Source organism: Mesoplodon mirus (assembly GCF_964341445.2).
Source record: "Mesoplodon mirus genome assembly, chromosome: 4".
NCBI lineage: Eukaryota > Metazoa > Chordata > Mammalia > Artiodactyla > Ziphiidae > Mesoplodon > Mesoplodon mirus.
Window position 1 is genome coordinate 144,272,649 of NC_138979.1, and position 18,057 is coordinate 144,290,705.

General features: G+C 39.1%; 1 protein-coding gene and 1 long non-coding RNA gene across 3 annotated transcripts in view; one reads left to right on the top strand and one right to left on the bottom strand.

Annotated features, from left to right (window-relative positions):
- The window catches only part of TMEM260 (transmembrane protein 260), a 57,892-nt gene extending 40,328 nt beyond the window's left edge, over positions 1–17,564 (top strand). For both annotated transcript variants that reach the window (XM_082619687.1, XM_082619688.1), the window contains 5 exons: positions 2,175–2,323; positions 7,660–7,836; positions 9,321–9,374; positions 11,335–11,425; positions 15,793–17,564. In XM_082619687.1, the coding sequence (XP_082475813.1) occupies positions 2,175–2,323; positions 7,660–7,836; positions 9,321–9,374; positions 11,335–11,425; positions 15,793–16,047 (726 nt within the window). In that variant the 3' untranslated portion in view covers positions 16,048–17,564. The remainder of the gene's footprint in view (positions 1–2,174; positions 2,324–7,659; positions 7,837–9,320; positions 9,375–11,334; positions 11,426–15,792) is intronic.
- LOC309803464 lies at positions 7,850–17,651 on the bottom strand. The gene is made up of 3 exons (XR_014293947.1): positions 17,558–17,651; positions 9,263–9,444; positions 7,850–8,824 (listed from the first exon to the last, which is right to left on the bottom strand). It is a non-coding gene; the product is annotated as an uncharacterized lncRNA (long non-coding RNA).
- Positions 17,652–18,057: the final 406 nt, after the last annotated feature.

An 18,057-nucleotide genomic window follows, 5' to 3' on the forward strand; every position in this document is an offset into this window, starting at 1 on the left:
CTATTAAAACAATCTTCTTGAACTGAAAAAAATATATGTAAACTATAGGATTTATTGTTTAAGCCATAAATAGTTAAAGGGAACAAATCTTTCTCTGGTGTTTTTAGAACAGTTCTCAGGAAAAGAGAAATTCTTAACCTTGAAAAAATACATTTAGTTTGAGCAAACTATTAGGCACAATACTTACTTAATAAATTTCATTCAATTAATGAATAATTAAAATTTTTTGAGAACACTATAAACGGATTTGCAAATATAGGGAAATTTGAAAATTACACATATTTTTAGAAGGAGTTTGCATTTATATCATGTACACAAATGATTAATTTGATCTTCAGTCTAGCATCTGACCAAAGCTAGATCATTTGTTGAAAATATGGTATCATACTATGATTTTAAATACTATCTGGGATGACAGCTACTGTGATTGAGAAGCTTGGATTTCAAAGTTAATTAGACCCAAATTCAAGTCCTCATCCTCTCACTTCCTGGATGTGTGACTTGGGTCTATTGATTTTTCCTCTCAGAGCTTCTGTTTCCTTATCTATAAAGTGGAAATGATCATTAGATAAGTAAGTTAGGATGCTTCTGAATGTAAGGAACAAAATCCCTGACTAAGAGTAGCGTAAACTATGGAGTTTTTAATCTCACAAGACAAGTAGTCTGGAGAGAGGAGGTTTTAGGATTGATAATACAAGCAGTTCCATGATGACAGTGTTCTGGGGCAGCTTTTCTGCAGGTCTCTTGAACTGATGGATGCCTGGTTCCAAACATCACATGCAAAGTGCTTCTTCTGGGGTCTCTCTCTTTCTCTCTCTCTCTCTGTATTGGGAGTATCATGTACCCCAGATGCCCCCAGCAGACCTCTACTTGAGCCCCACTAACCAGTATTGGGTCACATGACCACTCCTAAACTACTCACTAGCAAAGGAGAATGACTAGAACTACCTGATTAAAACCAGGATTGTGTTAGTTGGAAAGGATTGGCTGTGGAGTGGGCAATCAACAGTATCTGATATAATTTAATTATTCTCACATAATAAGGGTTATTATGAGAATTAAATTAGAAAGAGTAAGGCCATAGCACACAGTGGGTATTTAATTAATGTTACTATACCCAAGAACTGAAACTATTGGGTAATAAACTCTAATTCAATAAGTATTTTTTGAGTATTTACAATGTACACTTAGATTAAAATTAATTTGTCACTTCTAGTTAAATGACTTGTATAGACAAGTAAAACATAAGCATAATTGCTCAAACGATGATATCCAAACTTAATGAAGCTTTGAAGGTGTAAATAGGAGTCTTTTCTTTAAAAAAAAAAAGAAATCTGTACATATAAAAGTATAGAACGAAGTATATATTAAGTATAGAATTAAGAAAAAAATTTTGATACTAATGATTTATTTTAATCAAAAGAATATGTAATTAATTTGGAGCTACTAATAAATTAAGATAATTTAGCTAAAGGGTTTTTAATTTTGAGGCCTAGGTTATCATATAATTGAGCTTCTCAAGGGCAGGGATTATATCTTCTTCATTATAGGTGAGCAATACTTGTTTTTTGAATGAATGAATGAAAGAACAGAGTAATGACACGTCTCTGTACTTTGCCTAGGTTTTCTAGTCTGGCCATCAGAAGGACATTTCAGGTCCAGCAAACATAGTTTGGGAAGTATTCTGTGCCAGGCAATGTGATAGGCGCAGAGGCAGTGAGATGAAAACAGCCCCTTTCATGTAGGAGCTTGCAGTCTAGTGAGGAATAGGCTAAGAGCTATAACTGAGGTAGGTACAAAGTGCTGTAGGAGCATGGGACCTGGGGGAGGCATCTGAGAGGCAGTGGTGTTTAAGCTGGTTCCGAAAGCTCAGTACACTCTAGGCATGAGAGCGGGAGGTCATTCTGGGTAGTCTGGCAAATGCATGGAGGTAAGTGAAACTAGGTGCTGCTTTTATTGATGGCTGATAGTTATAATTTAAGGCATGAAACCTAAGGTCTAAGGCATTAGAAGAAGAGTCAGTGCCACATACCTCAGTTGCATTTGTATGTGCTTTTCAATTATATTTAATGAGTACCTCCACATTTTAGAACCTTTTCATTGTCCTTGATAAACTTGACTCTTTTTAAAGAAACATATTAAAAGCATGATATCATATTTTATCTTTCTGGCAGATGATGACTTACGAGTGGTATTTACCCAAGATGGCAAAGCATTTACCAGGCGTCAAATTTCCTGGGAACCGGTGGAATCCTGTGGAAGGAGTATTACCTAGTGGAATGGTCACATTTAATCTTTATCATTTTCTTGAAGTAAATAAACTGTAAGCACTCTTTTCATATAATAGCTTTTCTAAAATCTTAAGCTTTTCTAAAATTGTTTATGTAGCAGCTGTGCTTCATCCAAAAGACCAATTTTCTACACCTATTTCCCTGTCACCGGTGAGATTATCTCTGTAATTAAATTGAATATCTGTGCATAAATGAGGCCAGGCAGAAATAAATGTTATTGTTCTGGGTAAAAGAAAAATAAAGACAGATTAGCAAGAATAGCAAATAAGATCTTAGTACGATTCAGAGAAATTGGAGATGTGCCTGCCTACTTGAAATCATTGCAGGTAGATCGCAAGCAATTATAGTTTCCCCCTGATCAACACCATGGCCCCCTTTTAAGTTTAATGCAAATGTTTTCCAGGAATAATCACTATATAAAAATAGCTTAAGGATTTTTTTCTAAAGGATAAGGCATTTTTATAAATAAGAAAAACACCTACAGTTATGCTGGCTGAGATAACATGAGAATTGTGAATTCTATACTTGAGAACATAAAATTATTCATAGTTAAGGTCAAGAATAAATTACTCCTTCAGTGGTAGAGTGTTGAACATTTTTCCTGTCCATGAAATGCTTGGGACTGTCCAGAGCGTGAAGAAGAAAACTTATTTCATAATTTCTATTCTCTTATAAAGGAGACTTCAGAAATTCTTTGTAAAAGTTAAACTGTCCCTTACCAAGAACCTAATGATGTGGTATTTTTGGTGTTCAGAGCCTGAAGTTTACTCTGGCTCATGAAGTAATATGAAGGTGACAGGTATAAATGTGCTGCAAGAATAACTGTTCTATTGTGGAATAAAATGTTAACAATTAACATCTCCAAATCAGCATTTTTTGGTGAATTTTATTTAATTCAACCTTATAAACATTAATTGAACCTACTATGTACCAGTTTGTATTAGGCAATAAAGTGAGACAGTTCCAGATTTAAGTAAGACTACAATCTAGTTGTATCTATACACAGATATGAATACAATTGGCCATAATATGATGGCATAAGCTCTATACAAAGCCTTGTAAAGTGTGAGACACAGTAAATGTTCAATGTGTGTTTACTAAATAGATGATTTAATTCACAGTATAAGCCAAGTGTTCTGGGAGCACAGATGAGGAAGCAATTAATTCTGCCCAGGGGCATTCATGCAGTATTTATTTAATAAATATTGGGTATTCAAAAGGTCCCAAGACCTATACCAGCTGCAGATGCATGGATGTGATCCCTGCTGTTGCAGTCTTTCAGAGAGGTGTCAAGTGGTACCTTAAACATGAAACAGATAAGTTATAGTATCAGCTGGCAAGCATGATAATAGTGGTATGGATAAAATGTTGGAGACTTAAAGGCTAAGTAAGAATTTGCCAAGTGGGTAGGAACAATTAGGATACAGAACACATCCATGACCCCAGAAACTCCCTTTCACTGTCCTGTGTCATCATACTGTCCCCGAAGCCCTAACCCTCACAACCACTGATCTATTCTCTGTTCCTATAGTTTTAACTTTTCCAGAATGTCATATAAATGGACTCATAAAGTATGTGCCTTTTTGACATCAGCATATTTCACTTAGCATAATGCCTTGGAGATCCATACAAGTTATTGTTGTGTATCAATAGTTTATTCCTTTTCGTTACTGAGTAGTATTCCATTGTATGGATGTACTACAGTTTATCCATCCACCTGTTGAAGGATATTTGGGTTGTTTCCAGTTTGGGGCATTTGTGAATAGAGCTGCTATAAACATTCATGTACACGTTTGTGTGTAAATATGTTTTCATACCTAGGAGTGGGATTACTGGATTGTTTGTTTTTTTACTATTGAGTTGTGAGAGTTCTGTGTATATTCTAGATTCAAATCCTTTGTCAAATACGTGATTCATAAATATTTTCTCCCAGTCTTTTTGTTCTCTTCAAAGTGTCTTTTGCAGATAAAAGTTTCTTTATTTTGATGAAATCCAATTATCATTTTTTTCTTTTATGGATCATACTGTTTGATCTCATATCTAAGAACTCTTTGCCTGATACCAGGTCACAAAGATTCTCTCATGTTTTCTTCTAAGAGTTTTATAGTTTTATGTTTTACATTTCAGATCAATGGTCCCTTTTGAGTTAATTTTTGCAAGGGTGTTGCTTAGAACAAAGGTCTTTTTTTGCATATGAATATCATTTGTTGAAAACATTACTCTTTCTTCATTGAATTGCATTTGCACCTTTTTCTATATTTACAAAAAAATCCTTCTGGGTTTTTGGTTGGTTTTAATTTGATTAGTGTTTTCATGGTATTTCTCTTTTTATCCTTTTGCTTTTAACCACCTATGTCATGTTTAAAGTGGGTTTCTTATAGACAGTACATATTTGGCTCTTGTTTTATTATACATCTGACAATGTTTTCATTGTGTATTCAGATCATTTGCATTTAATGTAAATATTGATATGTTTTAGATGTACATCTATCATTTTGTTATTTGTTTTCTGTTTGTTTCTCTGTTTTTCATTCTACTGTTTCCCTTCCTGCTTTCTTTGGGATACTTTGATTTTTTCTAGTATTCCATGTTAAATTATTTTTACTATGTCTCTTGGTAAATTTTTTCAGTGGTTGCTCTTGGAATTACAGTATACAGACATACCTAACTTTTTATAGTCTACTTACTACTGCAAGTGAACTGTAGAAACCTTAGTGGCATATAAGTTCCTTTAACCTCCCCACTTTTGATTGAGTTGTCAAATATGTTAGACATGTGATAATTTTTGTTTTCAACCATCATACATATATTTTAAAATCTAAGAGAAAAGATAATCTAAAATATTTGTCCACATATTTACCAGATCTTTTGCTCTTCCTGCAATCCTGATATTCCAGGCTTCCCTCTTGTATCATTTCTCCTCATCTGAAATTAGTCCTTTAACATTTCTTTTAGAGCAAGACTGTTAGCAGTGAATTCTCTTAGTTTTCCTGTATCTGAAAATGTCTTTATTTCACCTTCATTTTTGAAGGATATTTCTGGATATGGAATTCTGGCTTGATAGTTCTTTTTTTTCCCCCACCACTTTAACAATGTTATTTTATATCCTTTTGACATGCGTGGTTTCTGATGAGAAATCTGCAGTTATTCAAATCATTGTTTCTCTTGTGTGAAATGTGTTGCTTTTCCTCTGGCTGCTTTCAAGAGTTTTTATTTGTCTTTGGTTTTCAGCAGTCTGATTATGATGTATCTGGGCATGAATTTCTTTGAGTTTAACCTACTTGGGATTTACTGAGTGTCTCGAATCTGAAAGATTATGTCTTTCACAAAATTTGGAAGCTTCCTGACGTTATTTAAGTACTTTTTCTGCCCCACCTTCTTTCTCTTCTCCTTCTGGGATTCTGATGACACCAGTGTTAGACCTTTTGATATTGTCCCACAGGTGCCTAAACTCTGTACATTTTTCTTAATATTTTTTCTCTTTGTTTAAATTGTATAATTTCTCTTGATCTGTCTTCAAGTTCACCCCGTGGAGGAGTAATAGGAATTTGCTCCCAACCTTTGGAACCACAGCTCCTCTGATTAGTGAGAAGTGTTCCCCTTCCTCAGAGCTATAGGGACCTGCCCAGCTGCCACTGCTGTAACTGTGCCGCTGCTGGCACAGTAGTGCCTGGTGCCCAGGGAAGGAAAGAAGGGAAAACATCCTGGGGACCTCCTCTGCTCTCCCCAGTCCGTACAAGTTCCTTTTCCTGCCCTCTGGGCTAGGAAAAAGGGAGGGGGCTGGGCTTTTCTTGGAGTTCTTTCTGTCCTTACTTGGTATGTACTTTTGGGTTTCAGGCTTCCTTTGAGTCCAGGCCAGGTAATCCTGGAAGGGGAAAAGGGATAAACTCACTGCAGATTTGGCGGCACTTAGAATTCTGCTTTCTTCCTTCCATCTTCTTTCCACCATTTACTTTTCAGAGTCTTCAGATAGTTGTTCCAGGTCTTCTGTTCAGAAATTATAGTTGTGTGCAGTGAGAGAGACAGAATAGAATATGATGACTCCATCTTCCCTAGAACCAGAACTCTATTATGTTTTACTTTATGTCAGATATCTCACTTAATCTTAAACAGCTGTGAAAGATAGTTCATACCCATTTCACTGATGAGGAGACCAGACACAGGTAATTAAGTAATTTCCCCCAAATCATAGGGGTAATACATAGTGGAAAAAATCCAGAATCTAAGCCAGAAGTTGTCTTGTTTCAAAGTTCATGAAGTTTTTACTTTCAAGTAATTGCTCCTAATATGCTCCTTTTTTTTTTTCTACTTGGTAATAGCTGTTAAGGTATACACCAAAAATTGGAATAGAACCAGTCAGTTATGATACTTTTGAGCCAAGCTTATTTAAACCACTTCTATTACGAATTTTTGCAGGATTTGAAGATGCTAATAGTCAAATCTAATTAATTTTATTCAGCAAATATTGTGTATTAGCTATGCATCATGCTATGTGGGATTTCGAATTAATTCAGAGATAGAGAGCCTATCCTCAGGATGCTTCTGGGCTTCTCAGAAAGATTTATAAATGAACATAAGTTCAATAAAGTAATGTTAAAAGAGACTAAAAATAAAATGCAATGGAGATTTGAGGAAGGAGAGGTGAGTAGTAGTAGTACCTACTATTTCCACCTATAAAAGTTTAAAGGTATCAAATAATATGTATATTTACACATGAGACAGAACCACAGAAACATTCCTTGTAACAGTGCTTATCCCCCCGTGATTTCTTACAATGTCCCAAACAGGTAGTTTTATCATTTGTGTCTGTGTGCTTCGCCTCAACCTCCCAAACAGCATTTTTTACACTAATATCAATGTAAATTTATTTATTTTGGGCTGCACTGGGTCTTTGTTGCTGTGCACGGGCTTTTCTCTAGTTGCGGCGAGCAGAGGCTACTCTTCGTTGTGGTGCACAGGCTTCTCATTGCGGTGGCTTCTCTTGTTGCAGAGCATGTGCTCTAAGTGCGTGGGCTTCAGTAGTTGTGGCATGCAAGCTCAGTAGTTATGGCTCACGGGCTCTAGAGTGCAGGCTCAGTAGTGGTGGCGCACGGGCTTAGTTGCTCCGCGGCATGTGGGATCTTCCCGGACTAAGGATCGAACCTGTGTTCCCTACATTGGCAGGTGGATTCCCAACCACTGCACCACCAGGGAAGTCCCTCAATGTAAATTTAAAACAATCTATTTGGGAGAGATTTAAATAAACCAGAGTGTTCACAAATGGTTTATTGGTAACCAGGGTTTAAAGAGTCAGAAATGACCCTTCATGAGCTATACTTAAACATTTAGAACTTCAAGTTAAAAATGCATATTTTTCTGTTTTCAATAGAAAAGAAACATTTGTTTGCATAGGAATTCATGAAGGCGACCCAACCTGGAAAAAGAACTATTCACTTTGGCCATGGGGTTCTTGTGACAAATTAGTTTCTTCGGAGATTGTATTCAACCCTGAGGAGTGGATTAAACTTACGAGAAACATCTATAACTGGACTGAAGACTATGGAAGGTATAGAGAGCAGTTATGTTTTTCGTCAGTGTATAGCCATTTTGTGTGCCTAAAAAACTTACTAAATTTTGAGATGCCTTTTAATTATTTGATGTATTTTGTGTTTTTTTATTAGTAGTTAATATTGTTATTTGCTGCCCACAGAGTATTGTAATAAAGAGAACATATATTTCTTGTCCTCAGGCTTGGAGATGGAGGAAGGGCGGTGGTGGTAGATTGGGCACCACAGTAGTTAAACATGTGCCACCGTCCACCTCCAGCTGTTGTAATGCTACACGGTCCACCATCCTGTAGCTTAGACCCTAAAAGTGGAAGAGATTTATTAACTGCAACAGAGCTTTAAAAGGCACTCACTCTGTTGCCCATGATAGTTTCCACCTGCATAAACTCATATTTTTTTTCCTTCAAGAATGGCAGATCACTTCTCTGTAGGGAAGACTGGGACTTGAGTAACTTTTTCTTCAGTTGTTTGTCATCAGCCTTGGTCTGTCGTTTTGGGCATGATTAGTCTTCCTGGAAGCATTTCTCCCTAGACTTGACTCTCTCCCATATGGAAGATGAGTCACCATCTGAAGATAGGTGTCTCCATTGCCTATTTTTTAAATTATGAATTATTCAAAGATTAGATAATTATTACTTATAATTTAAGAACAACAGTCAAGATCATATGAACAAATGGTGCCAAAGTTTTTTGAGTCAATATGAGCAAATAGACCACATTGCTGTGCACCAGTGAGAGCTGGATAAGTAGTTCTACATCAGAGTGCTCTGTGACGGGAATTCCCTGGCAGTCAAGTGGTTAGGACTCAGCGCTTTCACTGCCGTGGCCCAGGTTCAATCCCTGGTCGGAGAACTAAGATCCCACAAGCTGCACGGTGCGGCCAAAAAAAAGTACTCTGTGACCATTGTGAGGAAAAGTTAGAAAATCACCTGTTCTCCAAACAGCTGACAACAGTACAGGTACATGGCATCACTCATTATCTCCATTCTGTCAAAATAGATACATAATAAAAGAAACTTTAATAAAGTGAAAAAAAATCAGCAAATGGTTCAGCCACTGTTTCTGGAGCAGCATCCTAGCTCCAGCAATGATTTATCCAAGCCGGGAGTCCCCTCTCTTTACAGCTCAGTGGCTCTTAGCTGTGTCCATAGAGTGACCCAGGCCTCACCCCTGCCCCATCGCCTACCTGACAGTTCTTAGGAACAGCTGGCTCCCCAAATGCCTCCAGCCTCTTCCCACTAATCTTTAGTTTGCCCCCGTGAGGCACCGGGGCTCATTATGCAGATTAAGAATACATTCACCAAAACCTCAAATTCCTAATGATCAGATTTTTCTAGGAGAATAAGTTTGTTATTTTGGTCTCTATCAGTACTTCAGGATGCAGCCTATTTCATTTGCCTTGTAAGATTATAAAACAAGAATTACATGTCCACAGCAGTAAAGGTAGTAGCAGAAACATGTTACTGTTTTCTTGTAACTGCAGGTTTGCTCCATCTTCCTGGGAATCTGTGGCCAATGAAGAGATGTGGCAAGCCAGGTAAATAATGTACACGTGTGTGTTTGCAGTCTGTTTGTAATGCAGCAGAAGAGCCTCTGGCGCTTTTCACCTGGGGAGTAGTGGTGCGTGGGGATCATAAAAATAATACTTATGAGCAATTATTTTGTTTGAGGCATTGTACTAATCATTAACCATGCATAATCTCATTTCATCCTCACAATAGCCTGTGAAGAAGTTATTATTATCCCCGTTTTACAAAAGAACAAACTGGAGGTAGAGAGGTTACTTGTCCAAGGCCACATAGTTCTACCAATAGAGTCCAAAACTTACATCTGTCTGACTCTGGAACATTCCTAATTCCTATGCTCTCCTATCTCAACTAAACCAAAGTGAGTGTAATTGATTGAGGAGAAGTTGATAATTACAACCCGGTCTCCATGTGTAATGTGCTAGTTAATTATTTAAGCACTTATTGAAAACTTCCTAGAGACCAGGCACTGTGCTAGGCATGGAAGCTACACATATGAATATGACACAGTTCCTATTCCTACTCTCAAGGAGCTCAGTCTAATGGAGCAGACAGACATGTTCAAAGAGATCTGACTATTCATGTGCTAGATACTGTACTTTCCTGTTGTTCCTGTGTGGAACAAATACTTCCTGGTGATGCTCTTGACTCTCTGGGTTCCTGTCATTCTTTTAAAATATTCAAAACATCTAACACTAACAGACTTTGGCCTAAATATTAATGTAAAAGTCCTAAGTGATGCAGAGAGGGGTACCAAGTATGAAGTGCTTCCTCCAGTAAAAAATGTGTTGATGCCCACTCTGGGCCAGGGACTGTGCTTTGCACCAAGAATTGAGTTAGGGTGTAAAGGGCTTACATAACATTTAAAGAGGTTTTTTAAAAAATTGTCAAGAGGGACTTCCCTGGCCGTCCAGTGGTTGGGGCTTTGCCTTCCGGTGCGGGGGGTGCGGGTTCGATCCCTGGTTGGGGAGCTGGGATCCCGCATGCCTCGTGGCCAAAGGGCCAAAGCATAAAGCAGGGGCAACGTTGTGACAGATGCAATAAAGACTTTGAAAGTGGTCCACATCAAAAAAATCTTTTTAAAAAAATTGCTAAGAAATGGTTCTTGACAAAATAACAATTACAAAAAAAGATACAGTTTTTGCAGTAGTGTTTTTGAAAAAGTCAGCAAATTGCATATTTCAAGTTATCAGCCCAGTTATAGGAACAAATACTTGCTTTGAAGAACTAATCAAAGATACACCGAATGTCTCCACAATTCCTCACTGTGATTGAATGCGGGAAAGCTGGGGGAGAAATCACATAAAAGAAGAAAGCAGGTCATTATTCAGGCTATTGATTTAATTGGTGTGCTGAATACAATTTGGATGAGTTCATGTGGTCAAAGAGTCCAGCCATCTTTGAAGAACTGGTCACACATGGCATGAACCGTCGCGATGGGTACCTTCAGGGATATGCTGACAAACTCAGCAAGTCTCCGCCTCCTAGCTGCTCTTGCATAATGAAATGTACATCTGGAGGGAAGATGATGTACAATAGGGATGATGAACATAAGCTTTTTTCTAAGATTTGGCAGTAGGTGTGAATGCAGTGTCTTGGGATGGCGGGGGGAGGATTACTGTTGGTTCAGAGTAAACTTTTTTTTTTTGTGGTACATGGGCCTCTCGCTGTTGTGGCCTCTCCCGTTGCGGAGCACAGGCTCCGGACGCGCAGGCTCAGCGGCCATGGCTCACAGGCCCAGCCGCTCCGCGGCACGTGAGGTCCTCCCGGACCGGGGCACGAACCCGTGTCCCCTGCATCGGCAGGCGGACTCTCTACCACTGCGCCACCAGGGAAGCCCCAGAGTAAACTATTAATATGAGAGAAGTGAAAAGAATACAATAAATGGTTTTGCATGTTCCTTATCAATGGAAAAGCCTGACAGATTTAGCTTTGAATGTAAAATTGACATGAACACCCTCCCACTCCCAGGATGAAAACACCGTTCTTCATCTTCAACCTGGCAGAAACCGCAAGTTTGCCTTCAGATGTGAAAGCTCAACTCTACACTCACGCGTATAACGTATGTTATACTTTTACATATATAAATTTATTTGGTGGGAGGCTGGTGGCTGTTGGGGATGGAGAAAGGGTGTATCACAGTAGAGTTTTTACTTTTTTGTTTCCAGCTTTATTTGGCATTATAAAGCAGTATAAATGAAAAAAGAGTCATGTGTATCACAAATAATATCTAAAGTAAATGGCTGTGGTCCGCAAAATAATGAAAGAGGTTCATGTCCTAATCTTCAGAACCTATGAATATATGGCCTTACATGGCAAAGGGCACTTTGCAGATGTGATTAAGGATCTTGCGGTGGGGAGATTATCCTGGATTATCCGGGTGGGCCCAGCGTAATCACAAGGGTCCTTAGAAGAAGGAGGCAGGAAGGTCAGAGTCAGAGAAGGAGATGTGGCGTTGCAAGCAGAGGTCAGAGAGAAAGACTTAAAAGATTGCCACACATGTGGCCTGGAAGATGGAGGAAGGGGCCACAAGTTAGGGAGTGCAGGCAGCCTCTGGAAGCTGGAAAGGGCAAGGAAATAGATTCCCGAGCCTCCAGAAGGAACACAGCCCTGCTGATTTTACAAAAACCTTGATTTTTATGACTTTTGACCCCTAGAAGTATTCGATAATACATTTATATTGTTTTAAGCCACTACATTTGTGGTGATTAGTTACAACAGCAATAGGAAACTAATATGATGGCTTTATTTAAAAAAAGAAACAAGTTCTGATGGGTTGCCCTCTATGCAAAATCATTACCCTGGCTATACTTGAAATGATCAGGCTGTGGCTGGTTGGGATTTCTTTTTTTTTTTAATTAATTAATTAATTTTTATTTATTTCTTTTTGGCTGCGTTGGGTCTTCGTTGCTGTGCACAGGCTTTCTCTAGTTGCGGCGAGCGGGGGCTACTCTTTGTTGCAGTGCACAGGCTTCTCATTGTGGTGGCTTCTCTTGTTGTGGAGCATGGGCTCTAAGGCATGTGGGCTTCAGAGCTGTGGCACTCGGGCTCAGTAGTTGTGGCTCGCGGGCTCTAGAGCGCAGGCTTAGTAATTGTGATACATGGCTTAGTTGCTCCGGGGCATGTGGGATCTTCCTGAACCAGGGCTTGAACCCGTGTCCCCTGCATTGGCAAGCGGATTCTTAACCACTGCACCACCAGGGAAGCCCTGGTTGGGATTTTATGAGAGAGATAAAGGGTCATGGAGAGTGGCTCTGTCTTCTGATGTGGCCCCAGGAAACCAAACAGCCTTCACATCCAGCCACACTGAGGCTCTTGCTTAGCTGGTCCTCTGTGATGGCAAGGGGAGTACAGAGCAGAGGCTTGCTTTGCTGTAGCACTATGTTAACAAGTCCCTGCTTTTCTGTGATTTATAGCACTGAGCTCTTCATCACCTTCAGAGATAGTCTTGGAGCCTGCTCTGTAGGAAATAGACATTCTGGCGAAGGCCAATAAGAACAGAGCCCAGGAGCTGTATGTCTAAGCAAGTGAGGAGGTATTTCTGCTGTCTCTGGGCTGCTGTAGATCTACTCAGCCAGGGCACTTGTTTGGTGCTGAGTCAAAATTGCATGGTGTCCAATTAGTATGACAGATTTTACTCCTCAATTTTGTGCTCATTGGTCCATTGTTTATTCATTTATTCATTCACTCACAGAGCATTTATGGAGCACCCAGTCTGTACCAAATACTGTGATGGAGACAATCAGGAATATTCCCTGCTGTCAAAGAGGCACAAGCTAGAGAGAGAGATGGAAGATGAGGTCCTCAGCTAATTCAGTCGTGAGAGTTAGGAGAGGTTTGCAGAGGTGCAGTGGGAGCAGAGAGCAGCATATGAGTACAGCCTTCTGGGGAGGGGGTGGTGAGGAAGGGAGGGAAGGCTTCTAGAGGAGATGTCACCGCAGTGTCATCTTGAAAGATCAGAAGGAACTGGCCAGGCAGATGTGGGGCAGGGTAGCGAGAAAGTGGGGGAGGGCGGACAGTCCATAAGGAGGGAACCACAGGGACAAAGGTGGAAACCTCCTAGGTGCCCACTCAAGGACAGCCAGGGACTAGTTATAGGAAGCGGCATGCTGGAGTTCTGTCTGGCAGTCAGGAGGTCCAGGTTCAAGGCCTGCTCCACCATTCACTGTCAACTGTGAGCCAGTTAACCTTTCCAGACCTCTATTTTTTCTTAAAAAAAAAAAAAAGTGGACTGTAAACTTTATAGATTCTCTCTTATATCCTGGTCATATCCAGTTCATCTCTAATACCCTGTATAATTCCGTGAAAAACAAGTAGTATTTAGTTGGGAGAAATCTGAGACTTACTAATATTTTATATTCTCATCAGTGATCTGTTCCATGGTCAGTTGTTAGGCCACCACTGAAGCTAATTCATGGATTTATTGTCCCTTTGGGCCTGTAAGCATTACTCTGTTCAGTGAACACAAGTCTGTAGCAGCTATAGGTATCTCCTTCACATATGTCTCCAGATGTGTAACAATATTTGCAAGAAAAATGAAGCCAAAAACTCCATGGGTCAACACAAATCAGCCCCTAGTACAGGTTTTTCAAGAACATTCTTGTTAGCTATAAAAGATATTTTTGTTATTATTTACATTATCCTGCTCAATAGCTTATACAGAACATTAAGTTCAGGTATAGTGGGAGAGCAAGAATGATCTTTGTTATCTTTAGGAAAACATCTGATACATTGAAGATTTCGCCCCAAGACAGAATACGTTCCCCTAACACTAATGTCACAGTGATACACGCCTAGAGGGGGAAATGTAATTCCACATGATGAGAAATGACTCTTAGCTTCTTAAGATACAGCACATGTGGCCTAATGGGCCATCCAGAATGAGTCGATGTTCTAGAAAAGGGTAGCGTAGTTGTTCTGATGTCTGAAGACTGAAGCAGGGAGGTCATGAGCGTGCCTCTTAGTCTCTTGAGCCATTGGGAAATGAAGTGCTAGCGTCTGTCTTGCACTCCAGAACCTTATCAGGATTTTGAAAACTTGGGAAAGAAAAGAACCTGAGCAGTTCCTGAGCGCCTACTTTGTTCCGGGCAGCCTGCCATGCATTTTACACATGTCCCTCATCAGAGGGAGGCTTGGGAAGAGGAGCAACGGATAGGGGAAAAAAACCCAAAAAACTATGAGGAAAGGTGGAGAAGCTTTGAATATTTTACTAAGAAAATAAACGGGTAGGAGGCTGACTTAATGCTTTGATGTCTATGAAAGTGCAAGGTGACTCTCCTATTTTATGGAGTGAAGAGAACTAAGGGGAAAATAGCTTTAAAAGGCAGCGTGAGGACTGAGGGTTATTAAATATCAAAAGGACATATCAAATATGGATTGGGGACTTTTTCATGGGGATGCTGTTTTGCAATAGATTAGGTAGGCATTTGTCTGCTCTGGAGTAGGGGTTGGGGAAATAGATAATATAATTGGGTCCCTTTCAACTGGATGATGTAATGAGTATAGTTCTAATTCAGAAAGCCCTTGTCCCTGGAGGAAGCATCATTGCTTGTCCTGTGCTCTCATGGAGGCTACTGTTTAACTCAAGTGCCTGTGGATCTGACTCCAATTTGATAATCCCCAAGGAGCCTGTGAAATTCCCAAATAAGCAAGTATAATATTCTGTTTTGTAGATTTACATCTACTTTTTGGTTTGTTAAATTTTGATGTTTTTCCTCTGGAAAACTCAATATTAAAGATTCTAACTCTATCCAATTAGTACTATCTCTGATATTGAAAAACAAAATTCTGAATTCCTGTGGGCAAAGTTTTAACTATGAGCATTGTAATTTTAGGACACTGTGAAGATTTTCAATATCTCACTTTAAGGATGTCTCTTAAATTCTGTTATGCCCAGTCTGTTTGATGCTGGATTTGTTTGATGTGCTTTATTGTTGCTATTGTTATTGCTGTTGTTTATAATATAGAGAGAAATTTATGTAAGAATGAGGGACAAAATTTAAATTTCTTTAAGTTCTTTTTCCATGCAGTTTTCTAAAGAAAGCTATTTTTTTCTCCAATAGCTAAATTTAGAGTTTCAGCCTTTCTGCCTGTTGAGTAAATAGCTTTCCATGAATTAGAACTAAATCCCTTTCTCAGAACGTCTTTCTGGAGGAAGAGCATTTTGTCCTGACACAGTGTGTCTTAGGTTCCCTCTGCAACATCCAAAAAACCCCAGAAGCAGTTTTAGATGAAGCACATTTGCCTCCTGTTACTGTAATAATTATAGTAACATCCTTGCATTTTCTGCATGGCCTAGCAACAATTAGATTTTTACTGTAGGCTGCTTGGATGTTTTTTTCTTGTGTTAATTTCTCTGTGTTTTCAGGGTTTTTTTTGAAAAAAGTCAAGGGATAACAATGGAATACCAACATTTTTGCTGTCTTCCAGCTTTATAAGGAGATTGTCTATTTACGAAAGGAACATCCAGTGAACTGGCATAAGAACTACGCCATCGCCTGTGAACGGATGCTGCGCCTTCGGGAAAGAGGTGCAGACCCTGAACTCTTGTTATCTGAAACCATCAGACACTTCCATCTCTACACTCAGAAGGCCCAGAATGATCCACAGCTGGCCGATATTTCAGTTGCTCTAAAACACCTAAGAAAAGAACTGCAAAGTCTGAGAAATATGAAAAATGGCTGAGACAGCAAACTGTGAAAAACCTGCTTGGCGTTTGGCTTCCAAAATCTAAAAGTTTTTCATCCAAGAAAAGAAACAGCATAAAAAAATGGAAGCCTAAGTCATCTCCCAGATATAAGTACATGGTGCAGCCGTACTGTTTCGGAGCGGGGGGCGGTTAGAGACTGAGATGTGCTATTTATGCAAATTCTATTTAGCCCATGTTACTGAATTAGCATTTCAGTGAGAATATTTTGAAAAATCTTCCTACTTCCACAGTCTTTCACCAAATGAGTTGCTTGATTAGATTCTAGAAGAGAATGAACTGTTTTCATATACTTAAAATATTGACCATGAATCTTAAGGGCCCTGCTTATTGGGATTGGTATTTAAATTCTTAAAACATTAATACCATACCAAAGACATTCTTTGTTTCCGAGAAGTGAAATCATTTTTTTTTTTACGAATGAATCTTGTTATGCTTCAAGTTAGAATACTGTTGTTTCGTTTTTTTTTTGTTTTTTTTTTTTTGAGTAGCTGTGGTTGTTACATAATCTCACACTTCAAACGAAATACCAACCAAATGGTATTTTGAAAAGGTTGGGGTTTTATTGTCTTAGATCATTCTCTGAAATCACTAAAAAATTAACCTAATTGTTGTTTGCTTTTTTTTCAGTTGCTTAAACTGATTGGCAAGTAAAAAGGATTTTGTCTTTCCTTAATTAATTTTATATTCATGTTTTACTTCCATTTGGACTCATAAATCTGGGCCCAATAATTAGTCCTGCTGCCAAAATGCCAAAAAAAAAAAAAAAAGGGCAGGGACTCGGGGGGTGTGGGGAAGTGGTTCAATAAATTCATTTCTGTTACAAGCATCTTTTATACATATTACTAAAGAGAACATAGTAAGAAATGCAAATAATAGTTCTTTATTTTATTATGACAGTTAATTAATAGCAACCTGTTTTAATGAATAAAGTCACTCAGAGTCCTTCAGCACTTCCTAAGTAGAGGCCTGAATCTGTAGGGATTCTTTTCCCCCAAATTGTATAGCTCCTAGACTCCAAGAACTATATAGGCCCCTGTATAGAAATGCTCACTAATGAAGAGGGAGGGCTAGAAGCTTGTCTGCATTCAAAGATCACTGGTGAGTCATTCAGCAAGAAAAGGCCCCTTACCAGGAATAGTCACAGTTCCGTGGCATTGTACTAGCAAAAGGGTCTGATCAAAGGTCTCCTGTGGAGCTTGCATGGTTCCCTTTCATACTACGACCATAATTAAAACCACTAATTCTCTTTTAAAATGCTGCAGGATGCCATGTAGGCATCTGTCTGGAGTGTCCTTTGTGATGTCATAAGCTGTTAAGGACCAGTGCCGAGGGCTTTTGAGTGAAATGCCAGTCATGAAGGTGCTTCAAGACAAGGGTGCCTCTAAAAGCTTGACAGGGCCTTGACTACACAATTCGAGCTGAATTTGCCCCTTGTCAGCTGCCAGTAAATAAATCTCAAAGGGGGAAAAGCTGAAGTTTCATTACCTGATCCATGGGGCTTTGTTGGTTTTGGCATCACACAGGGGAAGCTCTTGCCCCTCCATTCTCTGGATTTGAAGATGTCCATTGGAGCCTGCAGTGCCTGGATGGGGTTCAGAGCGGAACCTTTTGAAGAGTGTCAATACTTGTAACAGTTCAGCTGTTAGGAAGACAAATAAATGGAGGAGCTCATTAATCCGCTTTTGGCTCTCAGTGCCTTTTGCCCTTTTATCACAGCCTTATTAGGCTCCTACTCATCTTGAACCAGAAAAAAATGAATTGAAGTTGTTGAGTACTAATTGGCAAAGACTTTTAATCATGGGCCAAGAACTTTCACTGACTTGAAAGTAACTTCTCCACAGGGAAGAGCCAAAAACCTGGTTTACCTTAAAACAAAAACCTGTTGGAGTGCGGTGTGGTGTAAAAATTTAAGGAAGCATTGATAAATTGTCTAAGTGGATCCATTTGAGAGAATTATATAAGATTATGATTTCCACTTTTCTTTA